The 18417-nt window shown below is 47.6% G+C and overlaps 1 protein-coding gene across 1 annotated transcript in view; it reads right to left on the reverse strand.

Moving 5' to 3' along the window:
• Positions 1-18417, reverse strand: part of PRKCB (protein kinase C beta) — a 337502-nt gene that overhangs the window by 71910 nt on the left and 247175 nt on the right. The window contains exon 11 of the mRNA XM_047712980.1: positions 14207-14353. Within this exon, the coding sequence (XP_047568936.1) occupies positions 14207-14353 (147 nt within the window). The remainder of the gene's footprint in view (positions 1-14206; positions 14354-18417) is intronic.

Consider the following 18417-nt stretch of genomic DNA (forward strand, 5'->3'; position numbering starts at 1 on the left):
TGGGCTTGTGCACCAGGCTGGGGGCAGGCATTGGGGGGCTGGTCTGCTGCAACGTATGCTCCAACTTTATTTTAGGGTTCCATGTTTTTGAGGGTCCTCCCTGCTGTCTGGGCTGTCTCTTGTGGGTTGCACCCAGCCCCCAGAGGCCAGCAGAGGGGACTTTAGATCCGCTCAGCTGTAAGTTTTTTTTTTTTTTTAGATTTTATTTATTTATTTGACAGAGATCACAAGTAGGCAAAGAGGCAGGCAAAGAGAGAGGAAGGGAAGCAGGCTCCCTGCTGAGCAGAGAGACGGATGTGGGGCTCGATCCCAGAACCCTGAGATCACGACCCGAGCCAAAGGCAGAGGCTTTAACCTACTGAGCCACCCAGGCGCCCCAACTCAGCTCTAAGTTTTAAGTTCGGTGTGCCCCCGTCCCCCATCTTTGGCTGCGGTTTGCCTCCCATGCTTACAGCAAGCTCTTGTTTCTCTGGGACGCACATCAGAATTCCTTGTGGAGCTTTTAGAAGCTGGTGTCTGGGCTGCACTGCAGACCCATTAAGTCAGAACCTTTTAAATACTGGGGGCCTTCTCGTACCAGGCCTGGTCTGCCCTGGGGAGGACGCGGTGGCGACTTGGCAGGCTGTCAGGACGGTGGTGGCATCCGGGGCTGGAGCCCTGGGCACACGCCATTCCCCTGCTCTTCCAAGGGTGTTCACCCACTCGGCAGTAGGATTTTGAGAGAAATCTGGGTGCAGCCGAGTTACAAAATGAAGGGGAGCTTCAGCACCCTCATCTTGACAGCATGACAGGTACCCTGACAAGCTCTTCGAGGGAAGCATAAGACTGTGATGGCAACAGAGTCTGACGAGCTAGAAGTCTGCGTCTAATGAGAACGGTAACATCACAGCGGTCCAGGCCCGGCTCTGTCATCGTGAATTCAAAGCCTGACTCTGTCATGTGCGTGCTGTGTGATCGTGGGCAAATTACTCAGTCTCTCTGAGTCTCAGTTCCCTTACCCATTAAAGGGGCATAATGACAGCTGCTCCCTCACAGGGCCCTTGGGAGAGCCAGTGACGGAATGCAGGGAAAACGCAGTGCCCAGCCCACAGCCAGCCATGCTGGGAAAGAGACAGCGGACTCGGGGAGCATGAAAGGGATGTTCCAATGCCCTCGGTGGCTATAGAGGCTCTCCCTCACCCTCTCCAGAAGAGACAAATCGAAAGGCACAAAGTGAGATGAAGCCATAGACCAAAATTTCTGCAAAATCGATTTCCCAGGAGATGTGATGCAATGTTGGGGATCAAACCAAGGTCCTGTGGTCTGTGCTTAGAGGTGGGACTGGCACAACCTGCTAGAGGCTAAGAGGACCTCCCTCGGTAGGCTGCACGCTCAGTGCGGACAGGGCTTTCCTGCAGAATCAGCAGAACACCTGTCATCCTCTACAGTCCACGAGGGGGCAGGGTGATATATGCCTGGCTCCTAGGTCCTCACAGACCTGTCAGTTGTGTGCAGATTTGCCAAAGCCCTCCCTCGGACCAGGCCAGGGATAAAAAGTCAGCTCAAGGCCACTCAACCCTGGGTAACCAGAGGCCTGGAATGGGGGGCAGATCCATCCTAACCCAGAAATCTTACAGCACGTTGGATGTGGGAGTAAAATGTAGACAAGCACCCATCAATCCATGGGGCTGTAACGAGGACTCAAGGCATAAGGCATGTGAAAAGCTGCTCAGACAGAAAGAACCAAAGGCGCTGTGTTTGCCGTGGCCGAGGAACTGGGAGCCTTTACGGGGCTTTCCCAAAGTTCAACTTTCACCAGATGCTAAGATGTCCTAACATGCTCTAGGTTATCTTAAAGGCCCCATATTGACTCACCAAAGCATATTCTTTTTTTTTTAAAGATTTTATTCATTTGTGTGTGAGAGAGACAGTGCTCACAAGCAGGAAGAGTGGGAAGGAGAGAAGCAGGCTCCCCACTGAGTAGGGATCCTGATGCGGGGCTCCATCCCAGGACCCCAAGATCATGACCAGAGCCAAAGGCAGACGCCTAACCGACTGAGCCACCCAGGCGCCCCTCCAAAGTATATTCTTATTATTAAAACTTCGGATCAAATTTCCTAAGAGCATATGTGTGTACGTATGTGTGTTTAGGTTTTATTTTTGATGGTGGTTACATTAATTGAATATGTAGTCATGTGACTGGGGGGGGGGATTCAAATGCCTTTGCCTCCAGCAGCAAACTGGAAGTTAACAGTCTAGAAATGATTTCTGGCAACTGGGGAGACTTGCTAATTGAAGAAGTACTTCAGGAAAAATTGAAAAGTGATACAGTGGGGAAAAGATGTTAATTGGGAGTTAATAGTGTGGAGAGGGGTAGGACTCGGTGGGTACCATCTCCAAGCTGGCCAGACAAAGAAAAAAAAAAAAAAAAAGAGAGAGCCGGGACAGTCAGCGTGCAGATCAACTGAGATGATACAACTTGGTTATTTCATGATTTATTATGTAAGGCTTTCCGTATTTAAAATAAAATCTCTTTATATGGTTACATATGTATGATTCCAACTATATGACATTCTGGAAAAGGCAAAACCATGGAGACAGTAAAAAGATCAGTGGTTGCTAGGGGGTGGGGGGGCGGGAGGGATGAACAGGCGGAACGCAGAGGATTTTTAGGGCAGGGAAACTTATTCCGTGTGATACTATAATGGTGGATACATGTCATTATACATTTGTCCAAACCCACGGAATGAACAGTACCAAGGGTGAATCCTAATGTAAACTGTGAGTCTCCTGGGGATAAATGATGTGTCGGCTCAGGCTCATCAATTGTAAGGAACACACGACTCTAGCAGTGGTTGCGGGAGGTGGGGATAGTAGACGCTGATAATGGGGGAGATTAGCTGAAATTTCAGATCAGGGGTCGGGTTAACAGGTGCTAAGATTTAAGTCTTTTTAAATGCCCCATGACACCTCCAATTTAATCAAGCTGAACTCTGGCCCTTACCAGCAAGGAGAGCCTAAGGAAGAGTGAAAGGAAGTTTAGAATGAAGGTCCTTTTTAACCCAGTCAGCTCAGGGCGCGCTGTTGTCAAGCAAATGTCACTACACCGGGAAGGAATGACTCACAGCCACTGCTGGGGGTGCGGGGGTGGCGGGAGGGAGGAATGGGGAATAAAGAGAAACCTGAAATGCTTAGCTCCTGTGTTTTCAATGAAGATGTTTAGTTGGATTTAATTTAAAAATTTTTTTAAATTGTTTGATTGGGTTGTAATGAGAAATGCAAAAATTTCCAAACCCTGGGCTGTCTTCCTTCTAATTACTGATATCATAGAAACGGTAATGATAATTGATATGTATCAACTCTAGTTATTATAGCGTTCCTTTGAGCCAAAATCAATGCTCCTGACATGTATGCTCCGTCAATTGTCTTTGAATCAGATGTTATATTTGACTGCTAAATGGTTAAAATAAAAGCAGATTTAATCTGTTTTTTGGTTTTTTGTTTTTGTTTTTGTTTCAGATGGTTCCCGGGAAAACAAACCAATAATTGATGCCTTTTACCGAAAGAAATGCAGTGAAACCCTTAAGGGTCTGTCATTGATTTGAACAATTAGGTTGCACAAAGGAAGCCTGTTGCTCCGTAATCTGATCTGCCCTGGGTGCACAAGCCTCCCTTTGCTGCTGGTGTCGCAGGCTAACAGAGAACGGGGCTTCTCTGAGGCAGAAATGGGGCACATGGAAGGCAGGTGGCTGAGTGCCTCAGTGGTTGGGCACTCGGGAGCCAGACTCCCTGGGTTTGAGCCTGCATCCCCTGCTGCATGAATCTGCAAGTCTCTTGTCTCTCTCTGCCTCTACTTCCTCATCTGTAAAATGGAACCAACAATAGTAACCCCCTACCTCGGAAGATGGTTGTGAAGTTTCCCTGAGCAACGCGTACAAAACATTTAGACAAGTTCTCAGGGCTCAAACCGTATCATCTGTCTCTGCAGTGGTTTTTGATGAGGTCAGGACATAGGTCAGGACATCATGTGGCACTGGGCAGGAGTGGGGGGAGGTGCAGGTGAGGGGTGGGGGATTGAGACAAACTATGTTTAATACTATTAACTACCCATATTTGTGTACCCACATGTTTTACCATGGGTGTTGGGTGATGACAACCCACAGGTTTCTGCTATGATGTTTGTGGTAGAAAAAATTATGGGTTTTGCTGTTAGAAACCAGGAATCCATCTTAAGAGGACGATGCATTTCCAAACGAGCACGGAAAGATGCGGTCTAGATGGATATGCAGAGGGTGGCAGGGACCGTGACAGCACAGTAATTGGACCAGTAGCCATGAATTATCGCCCTAGACAGAGTTTCCATGCTAATGGGCTCTAGCTGGCCCTTCAGTAGCAGGACGCGATTTAACTTTGTATTATTTTTCCCAAACCATCAGGCAATGTGTTCAAGAAAATGCAGACTTAAAAAACACCTACTTGGGCCTGTGCACCAAACAGGCCAGCGGGTTCCCTCCTTCTCTTTGAGAAACGGCCCATACCACCATGTTGCCCTTTCTGATGGATGGCTGAAAAAGCCACCTCACTCCCTGGGGCCACATCCCTCACTGGATCACAGGGACCCCGAGCCATACTGGCCGATCAGCTTCTCTTTCCTGGGCCCATTAGTTTCTCTTAAAATTCCAGGAGAAGGACTCCTGGGTGGCTCAGTTGGTTAAGCAGCTGCCTTCGGCTCAGGTCGTGGTCCCAGCCTCCTGGGATCGAGTCCTGCATCGGGCTCCTTGCTCAGCGGGGAGCCTGCTTCTCCCTCTGCCTCTGCCTGCCACTCTATCTGCCTGTGCTCACTCTCTCTGTCAAATAAATAAATAAAATCTTTAAAAAAAAATAAAAAATAAAATTCCAGGAGAGACTACATTTGGGAACTACATTTGGAATTCTACATTTGGAGAATTGAGCGAGACAGTAGCAGGAAGCAGGGATGGCAGATGGGGGGGCTCCCTAGATGGAGGTCAGGGCCGTTGGTTTCCTGGAAGCTTCCTTGTTCTGGCTGCACTTTCTGCCTTTGGGTGCCAATGAGATACACAGAAACACACCACGTCTTCCTAATGAAGACTCCCTTTGCTCACTCTGGCTTGACAAGCTGCTCGCAGCAGGGCAGAGGCTTAGAAAACTTGACTTCCAGATAGTTCCTTTTCCTCAATATCATTAATTTTGCCGGGGAGAACGGAGTCTTGTCATGTCTTGTTTGCTAATGCTCTCTCTTTTGAGGAGTTGAAGGTAGGGACTGCGGAAGAACAGCAAGTCATTGCGCTGAGGAGAGTTGTGGAAACATCGGGAAGGTGGAAGGGCCTTGCCTGGATCCATGAGTTGGCACAAACACGCCGCAATCAGCATTGCATATGAAAAACTAGGGGCTGGGAGGAAGGTGCCATCATCGGGGAGCGAACCAAAGAGAAGGCAGGGATCCAAGATCAGACAGCAAATGTCTAAAGGTTCCCTGGAAGAGGATTAAGGGAACAGGTAGCAAAGACTGTGAGCTGTCTGTGAACCGTAAGATAAAGGAACTCACCATATGATGCAAGAAGATGGCAAAACAGGTTCAAGGAAAGGAAAGCACTTTTGTCTGCAGGATTATATAACCACGTCTAATGTATGCACGGTAGGTGAACGTGCAACTCCACACCACTAATGAGATTAAAATTAGGAGAGACTCCCACATCAGGAGCTCCAAAAGACTTAGGAAAGGCCTTTGTTATGGGTTTGAAGAAACTGTTTTTTTTTTCATTTCCTCAGGCAATTTCTTCCTGTCTCAACTCAGGGCTGCACAGGCTTCCAGCGGAAGATGCCGTAGTCTGGGGCTCAGAGCTCTGGATTGCTCTCTTGTGCACAAACCTGGGCTCGTGCGAGTTAGGCACGCTTCTGGCTTTTGGGGAGACAAGGCTGGGGGTCGCTGAGGATACACGGCTGGGTTGCTCATGCTGGCAGCCGGCGCCCACTTTAGCAGACACTGGAATCACAGTCGGGGGGTGGGGCTGGGGCACAATCTTTTTAGGGGCTCATGAAAGCGTTTCAATTTCTTTTAAAACCACAAGAAAAAAATGGGCTTTTAGGTGGAAGAAAATGCCTTAATGTATTATATTAATATATTTGCCCTTATCCCAACGCAGTCACATTAAGATATCATTTTTACCTTTTTTTCCCACAGCAGAAGGGACCCACAAATGCCATTAAAGCGGCTCTGTAGCAGTTCTGAAATTGCTGTTTCAAAGAACACTCGACTAGCAGTGGGGTGGAGATGAGTGGACCCCAAAGCAGAGACAAATGTTGCCAGAGATGGAAAGAGGCAACAGGAATCACAAAACCTACTTTCAAGTGCTGGTCCTGACCCCTTCCCACAGTCTGGCCTGGGGGAGGCTAGTCAACCTCTGGGACTTAGGATTTCCATCTAAATATAATAGGGTTAATGTCAGTAAGTCCCCTGCAGGGTTGAGCTAAAATTCATATGATGAAATGCAGGAAAACCCATAGTCTAGTCCCAGGCAATGCCTATGAGCTCCATCAGAACTGGAGACAAAGGGGAAAGGGTGTGTGGAATTAGAGAGGGAGGAGGGGTGAGAGTGGGTGTAGGTCTGGAGAAATGCAGGTCAAGGGCTGAAAAGGAACCAGCTGAGGAGTTACGGCACACGCTAGATATGCCTCCTCTGGCTTGGAAGATCCTACCAGCCAAGGTCCAAAGAAGAGGGAGAGGGGCAGGGCTGGAAGAGGGAGTCCATTTCATGAGACTTCTCAGGAAACCTCACAGGATTCCCAAGGCTCACAGGTCCCATGAACATCCACATAGGACAGGCGATTGACAGGCACAGTGATGGGGGAGTGCAGGCAATCTGGAGCCTTCCGTCATTTTAGGCACGCCCTTTGTCTAACAGCAGGGGCTCAGAGTACAACCAAGGCACGAAAACTCTGCTTACACTCAGAGGGGAAGAAAAGGAGGGGGGATGAGAAAATAAGAGGGAACACTGTTAACCTCCTAGGATATGTCCATGACACGGCAAGGTGACCACTGTTGGGACCAAGAATGCTGGTGTTAAGTATCAAGCAATCAAAACACATGTATCTAAACCAAACCCAGTCTGTCAAATGTCACTGACTAGCTGTGTGACTTTAGCAAATTATTTTAACGTCCTGTTTCTTATATCCTCATCTGTAAGTGTGAGCCAATACAGAGAAGCTCTTACAACGGAGCCTGACATATAGTAAGGACACAAACGTTAGGTGGTATTGTCACCATCATCACCACCATAGAACAGATGTCCCATGAAGGCAGATACTTTTTCTGTTTTTTTTTAAAGATTTTATTTATTTATTTGACAGAGAGAGATCACAAGTAGACAGAGAAGCAGGCAGAGAGAGAGAGAGAGAGAGGGAAGCAGGCTCCCTGCTGAGCAGAGAGCCCCATGCGGGACTCGATCCCAGGACCCTGAGATCATGACCTGAGCCGAAGGCAGCGGCTTAACCCACTGAGCCACCCAGGCGCCCCACTTTTGTCTGTTTTGTTCACAGCTATTTCCTCTGGACCTAGAAGAGTGCCTGGCACATAGTAGCTGCTCAATAAATCCTTGTCCAGCTGAACGAATCCTTAGTTATGCCTGTCTGTGGGCAGTTTATAAAAGTGAGGCCTTCTCCTGGGGGTGGGGCATGGGTTCCAATCTCAGTCCCAGTTCCTTTCCCTCATGTCTGCCCTCTGCTGTCATAAGCAGTCACCGTGCCTTGTGCTCAGATCTGGAGAGGAAGAGGCCTGGAGATCACGGATAAAAACTGGGAGACCCGTGTTTCAGAATCTGTTGAGGGTAGAAGTCCCAGTGCAAGAGGATATGGCGTGGGTGAGGAGGAAGTGGAGGCAGCAAATCTCAAAAGGGTAGTTTCAGTCTCTGGATCTATTCAGTGAGAAAAGGATGGAGACGAGGGTCACGATCACAGGAAAGATTTTTAAGGATACAGGAAATGTTGAGCATGCTTCTCATCTAAAGGAAAGGATGTGGAGGACAGGGAAGATCAGACACTTTCTGTACCTTCCAGATATGCACAGAAAAAAGAAGCAAAAGACCTCATGTTCTTAAAAAATAACAATAGTAATTGAAGCGCCAAATTCTTTTGTGAACATAAGGTCTTTAAGACAGTTTTTCACAAAACGGGACACTTGTACCATCAGCAGTACAAAGACAAAAGCAATCTTCTTTTAATAAATTCTTCTTTTTTTTTTTTAAGATTTTATTTATTTATTTGTCAGGGACAGAGGGAGAGAGAGCGAGCGAGCACAGGCAGACAGAGAGGCAGGCAGAGGCGGAGGGAGAAGCAGGTTCCCTGCCCAGCAAGTAGCCCGATGTGGGACTCAATCCCAGGACGCTGGGATCATGACCTGAGCCGAAGGCAGCCGCTTAACCAACGAGCCACCCAGGCGTCCCATCTTTTAATAAATTCTTCTAAAACATATTAAAATAAATATACAAGTGGTAGATCAAGCATGTGATTATATATATATGTATATATATACATATATATATATCTCCTTTTATAGGGCAATGCTAAGAGCAGAAAAGGAAGTTAAATCCATTCAAAGAAAAATATTTAAGACAGCAAGGGGGTGTGTACATGACAAAAAAAATAAACATGCGCATGAATAAACGAGTATTTGGGAAACTTGGCCAAGGCTATTTTCAACACTGTTGTACAGTCTGAATTTTGAGCTAACGGGATTGGCATCAGCACCTTGGACAGTGCCACAAATGTTCTAAGTCCCTGAGGTTACCTTATTGGAAGAGGCTACTTTCCTAACTGTCAAGTAGCCTCCTACTAGTAATACTCAGGCACTAATGTCACCAGCCTCCTGGACCTTATTCCAGGAAAGCCAAGCACTTGGAGAGGAGGCTGAACAGTGTCTCACCTCTCAGTTTTTTATTTTAAACCTTCTTAGATGCATACAGATCAACAGGCCTGGATGGGACTTTCTGAAGAAACTGGGTACCCAGTTTCCAAGGACTTTCCACTTTTTCCTTTTAATTTCATAAGCTGCTGACTTCTTCCTACTTGATTTATTCCTGGCTTATGCTATGCTTCAGGAAAAGCAGCACTAACACCTGGCATGTTCCATGATTTGAACACAAGGAAATGTCACCAAGAAAGAGGAGTCTGAAGTGTTTTCTTTACGGAGCATGATCACCTGGAAGTTCGGAGGGCTCTTTTGTGTCCCCAAGAAAAACTCCATCCAGAGCCGAAAAGTAGGGAGTGTGGTCAATGCTACTACCTTTTCCACCAGAATTGTTCTCCCAGCCTCCCTTGCACGGAGACATGGCCATGTGATTAAATTCTAATAGAGTGTAGGCTGAAGTGATGGGTGTCATTTCCAAAGTAAGACTTTTAAGAAGCAGCTTGTACCTCCTCCATACCTCGCCCCCTCCGCCTTCAGAATGTAGACAAAACCAGGCAGTAGAGATTAATGGAGTCATAGAAGATGGAAGGAACCTGGGTCCCTTAGCCACCATATGGAGAGAGTGGGTGAGGTCAGGAACACCCATCTCAGACTATCACATGAATGAAAATGAAGCGTCCATGGTGTCCGACCGAGTGTACCTTTGGGGATCTACTTTTGCACAGCAGGGGAATCTACTCTATTACAGGAGCGTGGGCACCCTGACCACCACCCAGATCAACTAAGCCTGGCTCGAGGAGGGGGTCAGGAAGAGGAGACCTTCTGAGATTTTCGTTGACTTCCCCACCTCCACTTTGCGAAGCTAACTTGACTCATCCTTCAATAGAGCCCAGGAGCCACTTTCTCCCGGAAGCCCTCATGACGTCCAACCAGGGCCAAGCCCACCTCCGCAGGCCCTCACAGAACACATCAAACACCACAGTTCCACGTTACATCCATTAGTGTGATTTCCTGACTAATGTTTGGACCCCTCTGCATTTTAAAGGATGCATTTTTCAAAAACTCACAGAATGGTACACTGCTTTCTACATCTTGTTGCATGTAAATTTTACCCTAAAAATTACCAAAAACAAATATTGAATTCTAGTTCAATGATATGTATGCGGAAGCATTTTGGGATAAAGTGTAGCAGTATCTGCACCTTGCTTTGACATGCATTAAAAATGGGCTGAGGGGTGCCTGGGTGGCTCAGTTGTTAAGCATTTGGCTTCGGCTCAGGTCATGATCCCAGGATTCTGGGATCGAGCCCCATGTCAAGCTCCCTGTTCAGCAGGAAGCCTGCTTCTCCCTCTCCCACTCCCCTTGCTTAAGTTCCTGCTCTTGCTGTCCATCAAATAAATGAACGAAATCTTAAAAAAAAAAATGGGTTGACAGTGGGGGAACTGAGTGGCTCAGTTAAGAGTCTGACTTCAGGGGCGCCTGGGTGGCTCAGTGGGTTAAGCCTCTGCCTTCGGCTCAGGTCATGATCTCAGGATCCTGGGATCGAGACCCGCATCGGGCTCTCTGCTCAGCGGGGAGCCTGCTTATCCCCACCCCCCGCCTCCCTCTCTGCCCACTTGTGATCTCTCTCTCTGTATCAAATAAATAAATAAAATCTTAAAAAAAAAAAAAGAGTCTGACTTCAGCTCAGGCCATGATGTCAGGGTCCTGGGATTGAACCCCCTCGTCAGGCTCCCCACTCAGCTGGGAGTCTGCTCCTCCTCCTCTTTCTGCCCCTCCCCTAACTTATGCTTGTGTTCTCTCTCTCTAATTAATTAATTCTTTCCAAAAAGTGGGTTGACAGAGAGACCGAGGGATACATGGACAGATATGTGATAAAACAGAACCAATCAGATTGTGATGGTAGAATCTAGGCAGTGGTATTATGAATGTTCACTAGATAATTCTTTCAACTTTTCTGTATTTAAGACTTTTTTTTTTTACGATAAAATATTGGGAGAAAATTCAATGAGAATAGGGACCATGAGTATATTACATGAAAAGCATTATTCTATGTACATTATATTTTATATTATTCATCATAAGGCTCTAGGACTTGCTTCTGTTTTAACTGATAACGTGTCATAGTCAGCGTTCCATGATGGCCGACGGGCAGACAGACAAACAGAGAGAAGACGGACCTCATTCCTTTGAGTATATCATGGATATCTCCACGTAAGGCAGACATGCCAAGAAGCCCTGCTCCAGCAAGATAACCCTTCCAGGTAAACACTCCCACCTCTCCAGGCAAGTAAACTCTCTAGACTGTCCTTGGTTTCAGGGTTTTTGAAATGGGGCATACTTGCTGGGAACTCGACAGCCTTCACACCTGCTTTGCCTTGTTTTATTCCCACAGGTCTCAGCAAAAGGCACGTGTCACTCCCTAGCCACCCCACAAATGAGGACCATACTTAAGGGCACATGTTTTGGGGCCAGATCTGATTCACACTGGAGTTCCAAGGATTATGCTCTGTTTTAAAGGACCATCGAGGTTTTCTGTGATTCTGTCTGGCTCTCCTGACAAACTGTTGTTCTCCACTGTGATTTGTTTGAGACCACATCCCCAGCCTGGAATAGAAATCTCAATTATTGTAACGGTTTCCATGGAAACATATGATCTATTTGCTCTCATTTCCTCACTGTTCCCGGATGACCCATTCTCCCACTTCTCCACCCCCTCCCTCACACCGCCCAACCCTGATCCTTTCCGTAAGGCCTTCTGGCACTTCCACTCCTCAAGCAAAAACTTTCCAACCTATATTGTTAAGTGACCAGAAAGGGGCAGAGCTCTGTGTAGAGGACGCGAACCCTTGCAGTAACAAGGACAAGAATAAAGATGCGTATTTATATGTGTTCATTTAGCACATGGGAACCAGAAATATTCAAATTAAATGAACAGAATATTTGCCTCTGGAGGGCAGCAGCAGTGCGGGGGCACTGAAGGTGTGGACTTGGGTGGGAGCAGACATCTCAATGCTTATCCTTTCAATATAATTTTAATGATGAACCACATGTATACATCGCTTATTAAAAATATAATTTAATTTCTACAAACTTCCCAACAGGCCCATATAATTAGAACCCCTTCTTCCTTTAGGCCACATCTGTCCTTGCCACATCAAGGCAACTCACTCATCTTTGGAATCTAAATGCCCCTGGTGTTCCTAGCCTTTTAAATCTCTTGACCTCACCTGTTTGGTTCTTTTTCATCCCCAGGCTTCTAGACTCCTTCTTTTCCACCTGGGGTTATGCCCCTCTTCCTGCTCTGACTTCCTTTCCAGCCTGGTCTAGTTGTCATTTTTATTCATTTATCCAATATGCTTTTACTGATCACCTACTGAAAGATTCCATTGGGTCTGCAACAGGCATCTCTCTTCCCAGAATCCTTGACTCCCTCTTAATCTTCTGGCTCGCTGATCCTGCTAATCTCCCCCTTAGCTCAAACCTGCCACCCACTTCTCCCTGTCCACACCCAGCTGCTCAGAGGTGCTGGCAAAAATCACACAGAGGCATGGACCACTTCCATACTGACTTTAGAAAACTCCTCAGTAATCTTGCTGTGTTTTCCTACTGTCACTCCCATTTCATGCCCAAGCCCTGCACATTCTGGACCACCATCCAGATCCTTATTCCATCTCAGCAGATGACCCCATGACCCACAGAGAAAATCGTGCCTTCTGTCCAGGCTCTGAATGGATTCAACCCACAGGCACTGGAAGGATAGTGGTGAACCGGACAGAGGTCCTCCTCTTGCGATGCTCAGTTCTTAGAAGAGAGACAAACCAATAGTCAAAAAGGGTACCATCTGACGACAGCTGCCACGAGAGAGCAGAATAGAATGGGGAATGAAAGCGAGGCAGAGAAGGTGGTTAGGAAGGCTTCTCAGAAGAGGTGTCATCTAGGTTGTGAGGGGAAGTACAAGGAGGAGCCCAACGTGCAAAGAATAAAAGGAATGGCATCACAGAAGCTCTAAGAGAGGAAGGAGATTTGTATGTTTTAAAAACCCAAGGACCACTGTGGCCAGAGCACTACGGGTGACAGGGACAAGAAAAAGAAGTCGCCAGGCAGAGATAAGATTATAAAGATTATAAAGAACGATGTAAGCCAAGAACGTAGTATGACACTTACTCGGATGGGATGGAAAGTCGCTGGGGAGTTTTAATCAGGGGAGTGCCTTGACCTAATGGAACTTTGACAAAATGACTCATTGCTGCTAAATGGAAAGTGTACTGATTACAGGTACAAGAATGAAGGCAGGGAAGCCAGTTAGGAAATTCTGCGGGGGGCCAGGGGGTACGCGGGGGAGCCTAGATTAGGGCTGCCTTTGTGATGATGGAGGGCAGTCAGTGAACACGTGGCCTGCGTTGGTAAAGGATCTGTGAATGGGTTTCATTCAATTTGGGGGAGGGGGAGGGGCCAGGTAAGAAGAACTCCAGGTAAAGTCCCAGACTGGGGGCTTGGACTACAGAGATGGAGAAGAAATTTATATTTCCTGCACCCTTGAGTTCATGGTATGAGATTTATATGAGACATATTTGTGGCACACCAAGGGATTAAAAGACTCAAAATAACACTAAACAACTCAGGAATACTTACACCACAATCTCAACTTCAGTAAAACAGTGTCTCCTAGTATCTATAAAAGCATCCAGAACCACTCTACAAGTCCCCGGGTCATCCTTCAACTCCCTTGCTGTCTGAAAGGAATGGTTTCATTCCTGGCTGCAAAAGGGATCTTTTCCAAAAGGCACATCGGATCGTGTCACTTCTCTGCTTAAAATTTTTCAATGGCTCCTCACTGCACTGTGGATAAAATCCAAACTTTTCATCACAGCTCACAAGGCTTTGCAGGATCAAGCCCCTGCCCATTTCTGTAATCTCACATCCTGCTACCTTGCCATGCTTATGACATTTTGGCCCCAACACCCTCTGATGGTCCCTAGAAGGTACCAAACCCTTCTCTACCCCAGGACCTTTGCACTTGCTATTCTCTCTGCTGGCAACATCCAATTCCTAGCTCCTGGAATGGATAGCTAGCTCAGGGCTCACCTCCTCTGATGGTCTAAGTGGGTCCCCTCTTGATTTGTTTGGGGACCATAGCACACTGTCCCTTTTCTTCATGGTTTTCATTACAAACTGTAGTGTTGTGTCTATTTCCTTTTTACTCTCTCCCTCGCTGGAATGTAGGCCCCATATGAACAGTAAAAGTCCCTGCCTTGTTACCTGTCCTTCTGGAGTGGGAGCCACCCCCATGCCACAGCATACCTTGCCAAAGCTTCCTTTCCCGAGCACCATCAGGAAGTTAAAATCAGTCAGTTTCATTCGGTCTCTGTTCCCGTTGTTGTCAAGTTTGGATATGGTGTTGGTCGTCTTTTCTTCCGGAGCCTTGGTCCCCTGACTGATCTTGGCTCTCTGAGGGAGGAAGCACACAGAAAACATCATTAGGGTTTGAGGACGCCCCTGGAGGAAGTCACAGGTAGCTGCCACGAGCTGTGGTTCCTGAAGCTCTCCCCGTCCCCTGGTCTGCATCTCAATGAAAAGCATGGCCAACGTCCACTCCGCAAGCCTGAAAGCTGGGGCCCACCCTTGACACCCCTGTTTCTCATTTGTCCGTCCTGCCTCAGCCACCACAGGGAAGAGTCCTCACTGTCTCTAGAACTGACCTGCTTTCCATTTTCCCCACGACCTGCCATCATGCTACACCTGGACACCCCACCTCGGTTCCCGCCTCACTGGGCTTTTCACGCAACCAGAGTGAGCTTTCACTTCTCCATACCCAACCAGGTCACCACCTGCTTAAAATGCTTCCGTTGTGACTCCTTAGGTTTGGGATAAAGGCCTCAGTGCTTTCATGGGTCTACATGGCCCAGTATGATCAGGTTCTCCAATCTCCTCACTTCTTGGACCCTTCCCTGTAATCCAGATCCATTCCCCTTTCACATCCCACTCAGGGCCTTTGCACATGCTCTTGCTGCTTTGAGGGTGGCTACTGTCTCCTCTTTGCCAACTGAGCTCCCCCTGCTTCCCATGTTCCCTTCCCTAGGGAAGCCTTCCTTGATTGTCTGTCTGGATTAAGTGTCCCTCTTTGCTTCCTTCATCCATTTCACTTCCCATTTACACTGGATGGTAACTGTTCACTTGCTTCCGCCAACACACTGGAAGCTCTGTGAAGGCACAGACTACCTCCACAACTTCCCTAACAACTGACACAGTCTCCTGTTCTGTGGATGAGTGGATGGGTGAGGCCCATGTTGGTCCTCAGGGCAGTGGGGGAGGGTCTCGCCACTGTGAGCAGCAGAACAGTGACTCAGAATGGCAGCAGATTCCCTGCGATGAGGAGAGGAGAGGAGGTCAGGAGTGAGGTCTTGCAGACGCCAGGACTTTGTTTCTGGAGTCGCCGCTAGGGCTAGACTCCTGACTCGGGTATGGATAAGTGGTGTAATCCAGAGGGAGCCATGAGCTCAGGACACTCTCTACTCAGACATCCCAAACTTCAGCATCTCTCTTAAGAGAAAAGGCCAAAGGCTAGAGATGTCCCTGCTCCTCTGCATGTTCTCTGATTTTGGACCTCTTCTTCTCCTTGCATCCCCCTGGCCTCGTTGCTGTTCTCTGAAAGCACCAAATATGCCCTTGCCCCTGGGCCTCTGCACTTGCTGCCCCCTGTGCCTCTGACTTCTTTCCCAGAGCGTCCTCACTTCAGATAAGACAGCCTTTCCTGTGGCCCCGGGGTGGCTCAGTTGGTCAAGCGTCAGACTGCTTCCAGCTCAGGTCATGATCTCAGCGTCGTGGGATCAAGCCCTACGTCAGGCCATGCTCAGCACAGAGTCTGCTTGTCCGTCTCCCTCCGCTCCTCTCCCTGCTCTCTCTCAAATAAGTAAAATCTTGGCGGGGGGGGAATACAGCCTTTGCCAACACCAACATGCAGAAGCTCTCAGCCATCTTTATTCCCCTTACTTATTTTTCTCCATATCCCTTATCACCATCCCACAAACCCAGTTTTACTCGTTTCTTAATTTCTCATCTTCATCCTCACACTAGAACACAACCTCCAAGAGGTCAAGGATTTTTGTCTCTTGTTCCCCTTTCCCTGGTGTCTCAAGCAGCACCCAGCAGAGTAGGCACTGACTTGTCTTCGGTGAATGAACCTTGCTAAACCCTTTCAAGCAAATGGAGATCGGGACAGGACAGAATGTAGCTCAGGGTCCTTAACACCATTCCTAGCATGTGGTAGGTACTCAACGAATGGCAGCTAGTATAACCGTCCTATTATTCAGTTGTCTTTTTTTTTTTTAAGGATTTTATTTATTTATTCCAGAGAGAGAGAAAGGTAGGGGGAGGAACAGAGAAAGCGGGAGAAGCAGACTCCACGTTGAGGACAGAGCCTGACATGGGGCTCTATTTCAGGACCCTGAGGTCATGACCCAGACTGGAACCAAGAGCCGGACACTCAGCTGACTGGGCCACCCAAGCACCCCTGTTCAATTGACTTTTAAAGACCGAGAGGCCACAAATATTTTCAGATATTTTTTGAATATCGGGAAAGCGTCGTGTATTCAGAAGAAACTCATGGAGTTCCTGTGGCATGCTAGGTGGTACTCTAGATGCCGAGGGTCAGTCAGGGAGAAAGACGACTGTGGATATTCAGAGAATCCGCCCCGCAGCAGGGACTGGGTCCCGCACCCTGGGTCCAAAGGATAAGCAGGAGAGCTTTCCAGGCAAACAACTTGATGTCAGCAGCAGAAATAGAATTAATGGAGCGGAAAGCAAGACACACTTGAAGAAGCAAACCCAGTGCAAGGCAGGTGTGGCTCGGGTTGCAGCCCAAAGACAAGCCGGACCAGGTAAACCCTCTTAAGGAGTCGGAGCTGATTCTGAGCATGAAAGGCTCATCCCTGGGTGGCAAAGTTGGTGAAGCTCCGACTCTCGGTTTCAGCTCAGATCATGGTTTCAGGCTTGTGACATGGAGCCCCGTGTTGGGCTCTGAGCTCAGAGAGGGGTCAGCTTGAGATTCTCTCTGTCACCCCCTCCTCAAATAAATAAATCTTAAAAAAAAAAAAGGCTTTAAGGAGGCCATGGTATGATCATATTCCATTTAGAAGATCACCCTGGGTCCAGCAAAGAGACCCATTTGAAGGTGACTTTGAGAACCACTAGAAGGAAATGACCACAGTCCGTCAAGGTGCAAGATGGAGGGACCCGACCTCGGGGGTGTCTGCAGTGTGGATGGAACAAAGTGGATGGATTTGGAGGTAGACTCATCAGAGCTGGGTGCAGCCTGGGAGAGAGGATGAGGGATGAAGGGCAAGTCCTTGGCTTCTGTGTTGGATACATGGGAGGACAGGATGGTGGCACTTTCCACTCAGAAGAAGAGCAGAGGAAACGCAGATGTGGAGGTGTGGGCAAGAGGACGGGAAGAGCCTGACTTCGGGCATGCTGAGACTCCCGTCCCCAGTGGCCTACCCTACAAGGCTTCTCTCTCCCTCAGGATGTGCCTGTCCATTGTTGTCATCCCATCTGTGCTGCTGACAAAGCATCCACCATTTTTCTTCTTTTTGTGATTAATGTTTTACAACTTACAATGGAGGGGCGCCTGGGTAGGCTTAGTCAGTTAAGCGCCTGACTCTTGACTTCAGCTCAGGTCATGATCTCAGGATCATGAGATCAAGCCCCATGTCGGGCTCCATGCTCAGCGTAGAGTCTCCCTGGGCTTCTCTCTCCCTCTGCCTCTGCCCCTCCCCCACTCAATCTTTATCAAAAGATAAATAAATCTTTAAAAATAAAAAAAAAACTAAAAATTACATTACATACACTGAAATGCACAAAATATCAAGCAGATAGTTCTATGAATTTGGACAAATGTATACATCCATGAACCCAAACCCCAATTTCCATCACCCTCAGAAAGTTCTCCGTGCCCCTTCCCAGCCAATCCTGCCTCCCACGAACACAATCTCTGTTCTGATTTCTATTCCTGTAGGTCAGTTTTGTTTGTCCTTGAACTTCATTAAACAGAATCAGAGTGTGTGACATAATAAGGAATATATATTTGGTCTCTGCTCTTGGTTCCTGACGCAAAGCTCCTAAATCTCTTATAATTTCCTGATACGAGCATCTTTTATTCTAACGAGGCAACTCTCGTTGGGCTCCTGGATGGGGGACGGTCACCTGACAGACCAACCATGAGGAGAAGCTTGTTACTTTCAGCCCCATTTCAGGGCTGGAGACTGAGTTAATAATCGATTACATCCCCATGACGAAGTCTTCGTAAAAATCCCTAAACTGCGGCATTCGAAGAGCTTCTGGAATGATGAATCCTGACCCCGCGGAAGACAGAAGCTTTTCAGACCTTACCCTACGTGTCTCCTCGTCTGGCTGTTATCTGTAGCCTTTATCATATCCTTTATGTACAATAAACCAGTTTATATAAGTAAGTGTGTCCTTCAGTTCTGTGAGCTGTTCTAGCCAATTAGAGAATC

Source organism: Lutra lutra, chromosome 18 (genome assembly GCF_902655055.1).
Source record: "Lutra lutra chromosome 18, mLutLut1.2, whole genome shotgun sequence".
Taxonomy (NCBI): domain Eukaryota; kingdom Metazoa; phylum Chordata; class Mammalia; order Carnivora; family Mustelidae; genus Lutra; species Lutra lutra.